This window comes from Brassica rapa, chromosome A08, assembly GCF_000309985.2.
Source record: "Brassica rapa cultivar Chiifu-401-42 chromosome A08, CAAS_Brap_v3.01, whole genome shotgun sequence".
In the NCBI taxonomy this organism is placed as follows: Eukaryota; Viridiplantae; Streptophyta; class Magnoliopsida; order Brassicales; family Brassicaceae; genus Brassica; species Brassica rapa.
In genome coordinates, this window is record NC_024802.2 from 7,824,428 (window position 1) to 7,837,218 (window position 12,791).

The following is a 12,791-nucleotide window of genomic DNA, read 5'->3' on the forward strand; positions in this document are numbered from 1 at the left end:
ATATCTTCTAAAAACTTCATCTTAAGAATCTTTTATTAATCATGCTCTTAACAATGTTAAAATCTAACTTGAAGGAACAAAACTTGTGTTTATCTTTATAGTTAGTGTTTTGAAACCCGATCCAGATCTGCTGTTGAATCGGTAAATCCGATAATCCAGAAAAAATCTGGTTTGAGTTTTGTGAAAAATCCAATATTTAGAAACCCGCAAAAACTTACAAAAACCCAGTAGAATCCAGAACCCGATACTGGTTGAACCAATAAATAACTTTTACTTTTTTTTTTAATTTTTAGTTATGTTTTCAGATTATGTTTTATATTCTAAGTTTCTAATAAGGCTCGCTCTGTTCTCAAAGCTTGGTAGCTATAAGAAGTTATATACTGACAAAAAAAAGTTAAGTTTTTCCTTTTCAGTTTTATATTTATGAATTTTATATTTGTGAAGATTTCACTATGCGACTTGAAGAAAATAAAGTGAACGATTGTAGAGAAAACTAAAACTAGTTGATGTGATTTGGTGTTAGTTTATTTCCGTTATTGATTCTTTATTATAATGATTTTTTATTTTTGGTTTATTTTGTATTTGAAATTTAATTTATTATTCATATTAAACATTTAAATATTTATAAATTTTATGTCTTGATCTTTTTAGATGTCATAACTTTGTTAGACAAAATTATAAATAGTCTAAACTATTTTTTGATATTTTGTATATCAAATGAAAATAAAAATATAGAAATTAAAGTTAAATATTTTCTAAATGTTATTAAACATATAAATATACATACCAAAACTATTATTTTATATTTATAAAAACATTTAGAAAATATTAAACTTTAGTTTCTATATTTTTATTTACATAGCTGATATATTATTATATAATAAAATTAATTTATTTATTAACCCGCGGTTCACCTACGGTCGACCCAGTGACCCAGCGATCCGGTAAGTCGTACGGTTCAGTGTCCGGATCAGGTTTAAAAACATTGCTTATAGTGAACTCTCAAATTCACTTCCATTATTAATATCTATCAAATTACCATGTACGATTAAAAAATATATATTAAAAAAAAAGTTAAAAAAAAAAAAGTCGCCGTTAACCAAAAAAAAAAGTGATATTTATTTCATCTTTTAGGTTTTGAGAATTATTTGATAACAGGAAGCTGCTCCTGTTATTCTTATTCTCTACGGCATATTTCTTTTCTCCTCTTCTCTTTCCTTGCGGCATCCTATTCCGGCGTCGTTGCTTATTCGACATGGGGATCGTTGGTGTTCTTTGTTATTTTTTTTTTAATTGTTCTTTGTTATTTTAAAATGATCTAAATAGCTGATCAATGCTGCGACTCTGAAAAATTATGGTTATTTATATATTACAGTGTTATAAAAAAAAAATATAACGAACTTTTTATGATTGGTGTTTTTAAAAGACGATGCCAGCAGTTTCTTGGTATCTCGTGGTTTCAGATCTTCATATTGCCTAATGAGTCAAGAGCTTCATGCAATCATTGACGCATGCCATTGTGGTAACGTCATGGACCAGCTATAAAACGTGGACACGGGATTAAAAGTAACGTGCTCTACCACTGAGCTAAGTCGGCTGGTGTTAATTGTTGCTTTATTTTCATTATAGACAAGAATTGAAAGCTAATAGCCAAGCTTGGTTGGCCATGATCTATGTGTCCAGCTTCAGTCACTACCCATGATGCTTTATTACTAAGGAGAACAGGTTTGTTTGTAAGCCTTCTTGTCCCCTTTGCTTATCCAAGGTTCAACAAAGAGAAGCAGGATCCGAAGCTCAAAACACATTTTTTTTTTACATTCCAAGATTCCTTTTCAATCATTCAATATTAATGCTTTTCTTTGTATTACAACAAATGTCTTGATATCAAAACTCTTGCCTACTTTTGTCTCTTGAAATACAATTGAGAAAGAAAAGGACAATGATAGAGAGAATTGCATAAGCAACAAACAAATATATCCACAACGCAAGAAGAATCTTCTTCCTCGGGCCCTAAAAGCAAAACGAACACACCTTGTAAAGACAGAGCAAAGGAGTTTGTTAAAGAGAGAACTCCAATCTAAATATGATGATGGATGCATATTATCTTATTAGTGGTCATCGTATATAGAACTCATAAGGCAAGCTTAAATTAAGCAAAACAAGTTAATCAACACGTTCTAAAGCCTTATCAAAGAAGGCGAATATAATGTATATTAGAATAATGGATAATACAGGAATGGCGAGATGGAATTAGAACTGGAGTACATGGCTGGATTTGGCTTGGAGAAGAAATTGAAATTCTATTTGAAAGCATAGAATTGGAGACGCAAGACAAACACAGGTTCCATCTTCTTTGTGGGCGATGAAGAAGAAGAAGCCATCGACGACGGCGTTAACAAGCGACAGAAATGAAAACAAAACAAAACATTTTTGATTAATAAAATACAAAATCTGTATATAAATTTACATTAATATATTTCCATTGCACCACCCCACCACCGTCGCACAACCACCACACCACCGCACGACCACCCCACCACTTCTATTTCCCGTTTCATCATCTTCTCTCACAACAACTTCTCCTTCCTATTTCATCGTCGGTTCCTCACCGGAGATTGGACCTGCTCGCCTCCATATGGCGAGCGGGTTGATCCAAAGTCAAGCTCGCCATATGGCGAGCGGGGATATCCAATCCGGCTTATTACGACAGCCAAGCTTCCTTTCTTCGGGTCTCGAGTGAACCATCTCTTGTTTCGTCTCGATTGGAGTTAGAGTTGAGACTGTACGATAAAAACCGTGAATATTAGTTTTCTCGTATGTGTTTGAATCAATCATATAAAACGGGAACAGTTAGCTAAGCACCAAATTTGCCTTAACTATACGATTGATTTAAGTTATTTCGTAAAATCGACGTCGTACCGAAAGAGATTTCTAAGAAAATCGTAAAACTGCTTAAGTCGGAAAACGACCCGAAAAGGCCTAAAAAGCTGGAAGATGACGATGATGGCGCGAGCAGGTCCAAGATTCGGCGAGGAAAAAGCTGGAAGAAAAAGCTAAGACTGAGATAGAACAGATCCGGTAGTGATCGCAGCTCTCGAAGTCGCCAAGCATTCTCTGGTTCAAGCTACGATCCTTTGCCGTCATTGGAGGAATCAGAAGTTGAAAGGCTATCATCTCCGTCGTAGTCGCTGACGTAATCTTCTCCGGTTAACTCCTTGTGTATGCGCTTGTAATAGCTGCAAAGAAGAACAAACGATATCAGGTTCATGATATCGAACACTTGTAATCTCATTGATTATATAGTGAATTGCTAGCTGAGCTAACTCTGGTGAGTATAGCGACTTCTCCACGTCGGGAAAGTACGGTGAACACCGGGTAAACATTTCTGGTGTGTTGATTCGTTTTTGATTGTGTTTTCACTTGTCAAGATCGAGATCAGATGAATCAACTTAATCAAGCCGTAGCTTAAGTCGGAGCTATAATCTATAACTCGGATAGTTTTGTTTTTGTTTTTTTTAATTTCGTTGTTATTTTTAAATAGTATTCGACTATTTGTGATGTGGAATGTGTGAAATCACATTTAATATGGGCATATTTTTGCTATTGGGCATATTTTTGCTATTTGGTCGTTGTAGAAAAAATGGGCCACAATTGAATAACTCTCAACCCAATATCTAAATACCTGCACACGATTAGTCGGTTATTTTATACAAATAACTAGGAGATAATCCGCACCATGTGAGGATGAATGGATTAAAAGAGATTATAAAATTTATTCTATAGATATTGAAAAGGCAAAACAAAAGTGATATATTATACATGGTATAGATTAGCAGAAGTAACGTTTGACATACATGTTAATGCAAAGAAAACTAATCCAAAGTTTTATGACTTTCACCATAATCTTCCGCAAAGACTTTTTTGGTTTCAACTCAGAGATGAATTTCACGCCACTCATTTTCTTTGCTAATTTTGAACGTGTGTGTTGTGAGGAAGTAGATATGAGGATAGTATGATATATATAGTCATAATTGATAGGGTTTTCGCACGCGGGAATTGGAAAAAAATGAATGCATATCTCCACAAACCAATGATGAGCGATATGATCGTAGATTTCTAGACAATTACAGAAATTATTACACCCGAGAGGCTATAACAAAGGAAGTCTATATTAAAAATGCTATTTGAATTTAAAATTAACTGGAAAGAAATGTAGAAATTTGCAAATTTCTTGCAATCACCATTTATGTTAATTTCGTAATAAAAAAAGTCTTCTTGCAAAAGTTAAGGGTTATTAAGACTGAGTCTAAATCTTTTTATAGACGGCATTTCTTGCAATCACCATTTAATATGGAATTTCATTTTGAATGTCTTTTACAATCACTCAAGATTGCGTTTTCATCTTTTTATATATGACATATGTGCAAAAAATACATAGCAATAGGTTTAACCGTTTAAGCGTATGATCATATAATATTTAATCCACTGATCATATGAATTGAAACGGGCTTATCCGGAGTATGACATGTTTAGGCGTATGATCATATAAGTTTTACAATATATAACCGTGTATATTGTCCACGATGAAAATAAATGTCACATATCTCATAAAATACAAAAAGAAAATCAAAATCAAAATAAATGAGGCGTACCAAAGTTTTATAGAAGAACATAAGTATAAATCTTTTATATTTTTCAGTCCATAAAAATGTCATGTATCATTTATGAATTGTAAAAAACATGAATATTAACAATGTATTACTGTTTAACATAATAATTAATTTACAATAATATTATGAAAATGTGGATTTTACACTGATGCTATTGTCATGTATCTAGTAAAGAACATGAATATTAACAATATATCCTGCACAAAACATAAACACATCAGAGAATACACTAATACTACTCAAATAGATCATGAAAATTATTTATTCTTGAACATTGGTAAGAGTATATCATATAGAAAAAAGTACCAAGAGATTATACAGCCAATCAAATAAAGTTATGGTCCGGTTTATATATAAAATTCGTTTGGTTGACTAAAGTTAATACACTTATTCGTTTGGTTATCATCCCGCAAGTCTTATAAGATATAATATGGCAAGTCTTGTAATAAATATGTCCAATGGTATTCCATTGTAAATACTCTAGTAAATTATGACCATTTTAATAAATAGACTGAGAAGAGCTATGAAGTTACTACATCAATAATGACATTTTTGTTAATCACACATCAAATAAAGGTTAATTAATAAAAATGTTTCTCAAATAATAAAAAGAGGATAATGCACTTAGGAAGTTTTGTTATAACACTATAGAAACTAGGAACTTTAATCAGGGTTTATAAATAAGACTCGAGAGTCCGATATATCATTAATTCGATTAAGAGCAATAGAAATTTAGGGAACGAGAGATAGAGAACAAAAGTTGTGACTCATCTTTCAAAATATTGTAATTAATATTGGTTTGGATTCTAATAAGAGAGAAAGATACATTTTGGTGAAAAATATATTCTAAAGTTTAAAATTTAAAGTCAAAGTTAAATCCTTACAAGTGGTATAAGAGTAATCCACATTTGATTGCATGTGCTTTTAAGGAATGGCTACAAGAGAGATCGAGGTGGATAGATTCTATGGGACATGAGATTTTTCGCTATGAAAAGTTGGGATGATGGCCCACTTTGATGTCCTAAGGCTACAAAGAAGGAGATGCTGCCTTGAAGGACATCGTAACTAATGAGACACTTCTAATGGATTCACCGGTCACCAAGGAAGAATGAGATGCTGCCTTGAAGGATACAGAGAAGGAAGCGACATGAACAATCCCAACTATTGATCCCGTAAAGCTAGAGAAATCGGAGAAAGCGAAAGATTTCATTGTCATGAACATAGGAAACACATTCTTAAGAAAAATCATTCATTTTGTGATACAACTGTTGCGATGTGGACAGCTCTTAACACGTTATACACATAGACATCTTTGACGAATCATATCTATTTGCAACACGTGTTTTATACGTTCAAGATGAACGATTCCAAGGGCATAGATACAAACGTAGATGACTTCCTAAAGCTAGTAGCAGAATTAAATAACTTGAACGTGGAGGTTGCTGAAGAAGTTTAAGCTATATTGGTACTAAAATCAATGCTGCAATGATATGACTAACTCTAGGAAACTCTCAAATATGATATTCTTCTCTTGCCTAGGCGATTTCCGGCTCCCGGGCCGTGTTTTCCTCTACCTCCGGGTATAATGAAAATTTTCTAATAAAAGAAAATCTTCCAATATTTCAGGATATTTAAAAATCTAACCTAATTTTCGACTAATGACAACATATAAAAGGTGATTCCAAATCTTATAACATAGGGTTCACTATTCAAGGCTTCAATTATAGAGTTAGGTTGCTATAACTGGATTTCTGAATGGATATGTTGTAGTTCGACTCTCTTGATAAATATTTGATCCTTGAATTTTGTCTTTAACTTATGTTTCTGTAGTATCACAAATAATCTGCATAAATTTATCCTAACAAGTGTTTTAAATTTTTCTCATTTTTTTTAAGTATAAAATTATATGAGTTTGTAAAAACAATAGCAGTGTTGACAACATAACCTAATTTTCACTCTGTGTGATTTGCTTATTCAAAACATTGTTTGCGAGTTGTGTAACATCAATGTGTAAATATTATTCATTCATTAGAAGGAAGAATGGGTATACAATTATTTGCGAGTTGTGTTTCAAAAAAGAGGAAAGAATGGGTAACCGTGCCACGCAGGCCACTATAAAACAGAGCGCAAGAGCCAATAATAAAGTGACACGCCAACAAAAAGGCGAAAAGTCTATTACCGTAATTGGCAAACTGTCCATGTGTCTCCTGTCGCCTCCTCTCTCTTTCACCTTCCTCAAATCGTTTAAAAAATTCCCAAAGATTTCTCTCCATCACGCTCTGACCTTCGAGAGACTTCATATATCTTCACGGAGATCAAACATCCGAAAACAAACTACAAAAATCGCAATGGCTGGTGGTAATAGAAGCAGCACTATCGACGGAGCTGAAAGTGGAGGAGGATCTGTAGCAATGGAATCAAAGGAGATTCCTCAGCCGCAGCCTGTGGCGGTTCTAAGTGCAAACGCGCCTCCTCCGTTCCTCAGCAAGACCTATGACATGGTTGACGATCCAGCCACCGATCCGATTGTCTCGTGGAGCTCTAACAACAACAGTTTCGTTGTAAGTTTGTACCATGGAGAATGGTTAGTTGCCTACTTTTATTCCTTCATTCTCTTATTTGATATCTGGTGATTGCTTAGATAGCAAATTTCAATGGGAGTTTCTTAGTAGCTTTCTTGTTCGGACAATTAGGAATAAACAATTGGACCTGTTTGTTTGGACAATGGACATTAGCCAGGTAATGCGCAAACAGTTTTGCAACTGATACGAGTCTATCAGATTTTCATGGAATGCCAATTCTTGGTGTAGTTGAAGCTTACAAAGTTAGTGGGTTTAGAATAGCGGAATGAAGTCTCTTTGTCCCTAATCTGGTTTAAGCGTTAGTGTTTGGATTAGTGTTACTGTTTCAAACTTTCAGATTTTTTCCGTCCAGTTAATGTTTGATCTTGGAGATGTGTATCCTTTGATGTCTTTGCTTTTTTTTTGCTTGACTTCATGCTCCTAGGCTTAGTAATAGTCTATATAGTTATTAAATATATCTTGATTTTCTCAGCATTATAAACGAGAAGGAAGACGGAAATTCGAAAAAAGAAAGAAAGAAAGCAAGTCTAATGTTGATCATGACCTGAGTTCAAGGTTATGTGCTTTCTGTTTTAGTGAATAGGTGGCAGTTAGGCTTTGTGTTTACCTTGTTGTTGGATTTGTACTTCTTAGTGTTAACTTATTGGATGACTTCTTTCTTAGTTATTTGATGGAATCCATTTTCTTGAAACAGGGTTTCCGGAAGGTTGACTCAGATAGATGGGAATTTGCGAACGAAGGTTTCTTAAGAGGCCAGAAGCACTTGCTGAAGACAATAACCCGGCGAAAACCTGCCCATGCCCATGGACATGGACAGCAGCACTCGAACGGACAAAACCCATCGGTTAGTTCATGTGTTGAAGTTGGCAAATTTGGTCTCGAAGAAGAAGTGGAAAGGCTTAAAAGAGATAAGAACGTCCTTATGCAAGAACTCGTCAGATTAAGACAACAGCAACAATCCACTGATAACAACCTTCAAAGGATGGTTCAGCGTCTCCAGGGCATGGAGAATCGGCAACAACAGCTAATGTCATTCCTTGCAAAGGCAGTACAAAGCCCTCATTTTATATCTCAGTTCTTACAGCAGCAAAACCAGCAAAGCGAGAGTAGTACTAGTAGGTGAATCAGTGATACCAGTAAGAAGCGGAGATTCAAGCGAGATGGCATTGTCAGTAGTAAGGATTCTGCTTCTCCTGATGGACAGATAGTGAAATATCAACCTCCAATGCACGAGCAAGCAAAGGCGATGCTCAAACAGCTTATGAAGATGGAACCTTACAAAACCGGAGATGATGGTTTCCTTCTAGGTGATGGTACCTCTACTACGACAGAGATGGAGATATCATCAAACAATGTATCCGGTATAACTCTTCAGGAAATGCCAACAGCTTCTGATATACAATCATCATCACTAACTGGAGCTACTCCTGAAAATGTTACGGTAGCTGAGTCTCCAACACCTGAGGAAGCAATTCCTTCACCTGATGTTCTATCTCTACCCGAATTTGCTTCTATACTACCAGAGAAGACCACTGAGATGCCTTCAGGGAATTTCATGGAACCAGACATGGAAGATTTTAGTTATTTCCTAGATTCAGATCTGTTCATCGATGGTGATTTTGATAAGCTGGCAGTGCCCCTGGCATTTGTGCAGAAGAGAATGAGATCGAAGAGAGGAGTGAAGAGTGGCTAAAGAGTTATGAAGAGAAGAAGGAAAGAATCTCTAGGAGAGAGAGGGTTTGAGTTATAATATTATGAATACGTTGTCGTTTCTATTATTCGTTTCTCTACTTAAGCATGAGCCGTGTAAACATTATGGTCATCAAAATTGATCACAACAAATATCTAATCATCTTATCCTTTCTTCTATACTTTCTCCCCTTTCTTGTTACGATCAGATATCCCCTAATCTAGGGTTTATCATTGGTATCAGAGCCGAAAATGCCTCCTAAGCAAGAGACCCATACCGAGAGGATCTCTGCGCTGGAAGGACAGATCGGCGGTTTCGCGACTGCGATCGATGAGCTACGCGATGCTACGGCGAAGAGTGAGCGATCGATCCTGGAGAACGATAAAAAGGCGGAGGAGCGCCATGCTCAGTTGATGGCGATGTTTCAGCAGCAAAAGACGGGGGTTACAACTCATGAGAAGGTAGAGTCGAAGGAGAGTCACGTCGAGTCCGAAGGTTCTGCACCTAAGGCACAAGGGTTGCAGATGCGCCCCGAGAAAGGCATTTTGCTTGTACCGGAAGCGGCTGTTCCTTTGAGGTCGACGGAGATCAACACTCCGTCGTTTCAGGCTGGATCGTCGGGTTTCGCAGCTTACCAGAAGCTCGATTCACCACCTAAGAAGCTCGATCTACCAGATTTCGAAGGGAAGAACCCAGATGACTGGATCTTCCGAATGGAGAAATGCTTCTCGGTTAACCAGACCGATGAAGGGGAAAAACTGTCTTTGGCGATGTCAAGCCTGACTGGGAGTGCAGTGACTTGGCTGGGGCTTATTCAGAATAGGGAAGAGCCATTGGATTGGAGGGATTTTAAGATGAAGCTGAAAAGGAGATTTAAACCAACGAGTGGGGGTACAATCCTTAGCCAGATGCTGAGGTTGAGACAGTCGGGGACTATTTCATAGTACCGCGAGAGGTTTGAAGAGCTTTCGGCTGAGGTTCCTCACGTTCCAAATGATGTCTTGGAGGAGATCTTCTTGCACGGTATGAAGTGTAGTTTGCGAGAACAGGTGGTGAGGTTGAGGCCAGTAGGCATGGATGAGATTGTGGATATGGCGAAAATCATAGAAGAGCAGGAGAACGAGCGCAATGCCTACCAGTCTAGGTCCTTCCAAAGGACTAGTTCTGCGCCGGGACTAAACTCGAATCACAGGAGCTATCAGTCTAACTCTAGCTCAATGAGACATGGTGAGAACACACCTGCAAGGAAGTCGAGCGATTCTCCGAGAGATAACAAGAGCAATGAACAAAGGAGAACGGTTCAGAACCCTTGTAGACACTGCGGTGAAAGGTTTTTCGCGGGACACCGTTGTAAAGCTTTTCAACGTTTTAAGAAGTTAGAACTGGAGGATGGAGAAGACAAAGACGAAGAAGAGTTGAGTGAGGAAGAAGGGTCTGAGGAACAGAATGGTACCCCAGAGCAGGAACTACATGTGTTGTCATTGAATTCTATGGTGGGAATAACATCAAAGAAGACGATGAAAATGAAGGGAATGATTGGCAAGCGGGAAGTGATAGTTCTCATTGATTCTGGCGCCACCTGCAATTTCATTGCAAAGCAGTTGGTGGAAGAAATGAAATTAGCTGTGACCGAGACCGTTGGGTTTGGAGTAGCAGTGGGCAATGGAGAGGTCATTGCGGGTTCTGGAAAGTGTGAAGGCATTGAAGTTGAGATACAAGGAGTGAAAATCAAAGAGGAGTTCTTGAAGTTTGAGTTAGGGACAATTGATTTGGTGCTGGGGTACTCGTGGCTGGCTAAGTTGGGAGAAACCCGCATCAATTGGGGTCTACACATACTACGTTTCCAAGTAGAGGAGAAGTGGGTTTCAATCTGTAGTGATCCCGAGTTGTTGATCGCACAGGTGTCGTTGAACGCAATGGAGAAACTTTGCGACAAGGAGGATGTGGTTTATCTGCTAGAATTACAGACGTTGTTTGAGAGTAGTGAGAAGAAGAAGGAAAAGAGTCCAAGTGTGGCGGTGAGTTCGCTTCTGAAGAAGTTTGCAGGGGTGTTTCAAATGCCAAAGGGGTTACCCCCCAAACGCACTAGAGAGCACGCGATTACTCTGCAAGAGGGAACTTCACCCATCAACGCAAGACCTTATCGTTACTCACATACGCAAAAGAACGAGATAGAGAAGCTGGTGAGAGAAATGTTACAGGCAGGGATCATTAAGCCGAGCATAAGTCCGTTTTCGAGTCCCGTTTTGCTGGTTAAAAAAAGGATGGAGGAATGCGTTTCTGTGTGGACTACCGGGCAGTGATAGGTCCCCGATACCCGTGATCGAAGAGTTATTAGATGAGTTGGCAGGCGCAACGATCTTCTCTAAGCTGGATTTGAAATCAGGATATCATCAGATAAGGGTGAGAGCTGAGGATGTTGGAAAGACTGCATTCAAAACTCATGAAGGTCACTATGAGTTTTTGGTGATGCCTTTCGGGCTCACCAATGCTCCAGCAACTTTTCAGTCAGTTATGAACGAGATCTTTAAGCCGTATTTGAGGAAGTTCGTTCTGGTGTTCTTCGACGATATCCTGGTTTACAGCAAGACTGAGAAGGAGCATAGGGAGCACTTGAGGATAGTGCTGCAGTTACTGAAGGATCACGAGTTCTACGCCAATGAGAAGAAGTGTGCCTTCGGGCAGGAAGAGATAGCATATTTGGGTCATATTATTTCAGGAAAAGGGGTGGCAGCTGATCCGGAGAAGATAGAGGCAGTTAAGCAGTGGCCACAGCCCAAGAATATTACGGCGTTAAGAGGTTTTTTAGGGCTTACAGGCTACTATCGGAGGTTCGTGGAAGCGTATGGTAAGATAGCCAGACCGCTTACTGATTTACTGAGAAAGGATGGGTTCAAATGGTCGGTTCAAGCAGTGCAAGCCTTCTCGATGCTTAAGACAGCAATGACACAATTACCCGTGCTGATATTACCAGATTTCACCAAGCCGTTTGTGGTGGAAACAGACGCGTCTGGAGTTGGAATTGGAGCAGTATTGTCACAGGGAAATAGACCGATAGCCTTCATCAGCAAGGGGTTCTCGAGTAAGGGTCGCGTGAAATCAGTTTATGAGAGGGAGTTGTTAGCAATTGTATTTGCAGCAACCAAGTGGAGACACTTTTTGACGGGGCATAAGTTCACCATCAGAACTGATCAGAAGAGTCTGAAACACTTATTGGAGCAAAGAGCAGTTTTGGTTGAGCAGCAGAAATGGGCATCGAAGTTGTTGGGTTTGAATTACACGATCGAATACAGGCCAGGCAAAGAAAACCGAGTGGCAGACGCGTTGTCACGCATTCCTGGTCAAGAGGAGATGAGAGAGCTTCAATTGACAGCTCCTTTAACCATTGATAAGGAGGAGTTGGCATTGCAAGTAGCTCAGGATGAGGTGCTCCAGCAAATCATTAAGTTTGTTCAGGAGGGAGTAGAAGGAACTGAAGGTTATACGGTGAAGGACGGGTTGCTCCTCAAGGATAACAGATTGGTGATTCCCGCCAAATCACCTTTCATTCCTACGGTCATTACACAGTTTCACAACAGCAGCGTGGGTGGTCATGAGGGGGTACTGAAGACGTTCAAAAGGATGGCTAGAGAGGTTTTGTGGAAAGGAATGCGCGCAGACATCACAGAGTTTATTAAGGCGTGTGCAGTGTGCCAGCAGAATAAATACTCGACCTTATCGCCGGCCGGGTTGTTGTCTCCACTACCGATTCCGTTACAAGTGTGGACCGACATAAGTTTGGATTTTGTGGAGGGCCTACCGTTTTCAAAAGGGTTTGATGTTATCTTGGTGGTCGTCGACAGGCTCACT

The 12,791-nt window shown here is 38.4% G+C and overlaps 2 protein-coding genes across 3 annotated transcripts; both read left to right on the plus strand.

Annotated features, from left to right (window-relative positions):
• The first annotated feature begins 206 nt into the window (after positions 1-206).
• LOC103833668 (heat stress transcription factor A-1d) lies at positions 207-9,115 on the plus strand. 2 transcript variants are annotated; one of them, XM_009109743.3, is made up of 2 exons: positions 207-7,231; positions 7,947-9,115. In XM_009109743.3, the coding sequence occupies exons 1-2, from the start codon at positions 6,677-6,679 to the stop codon at positions 8,373-8,375; spliced, it is 984 nt and encodes a 327-aa protein (XP_009107991.2). In that variant the 5' UTR covers positions 207-6,676; the 3' UTR covers positions 8,376-9,115. The 2 variants fall into 2 exon arrangements, with proteins under 2 accessions (XP_009107991.2, XP_033132286.1); XM_033276395.1 differs by lacking the exon at positions 207-7,231 and adding an exon at positions 7,315-7,409.
• Positions 9,116-9,907: 792 nt separating this feature from the next.
• Positions 9,908-11,299, plus strand: LOC108869469. The gene has a single exon (XM_018654009.2). It carries the CDS (start codon positions 9,968-9,970, stop codon positions 11,243-11,245), a length of 1,278 nt encoding a protein of 425 aa, XP_018509525.1. The 5' UTR covers positions 9,908-9,967; the 3' UTR covers positions 11,246-11,299.
• Positions 11,300-12,791: the final 1,492 nt, after the last annotated feature.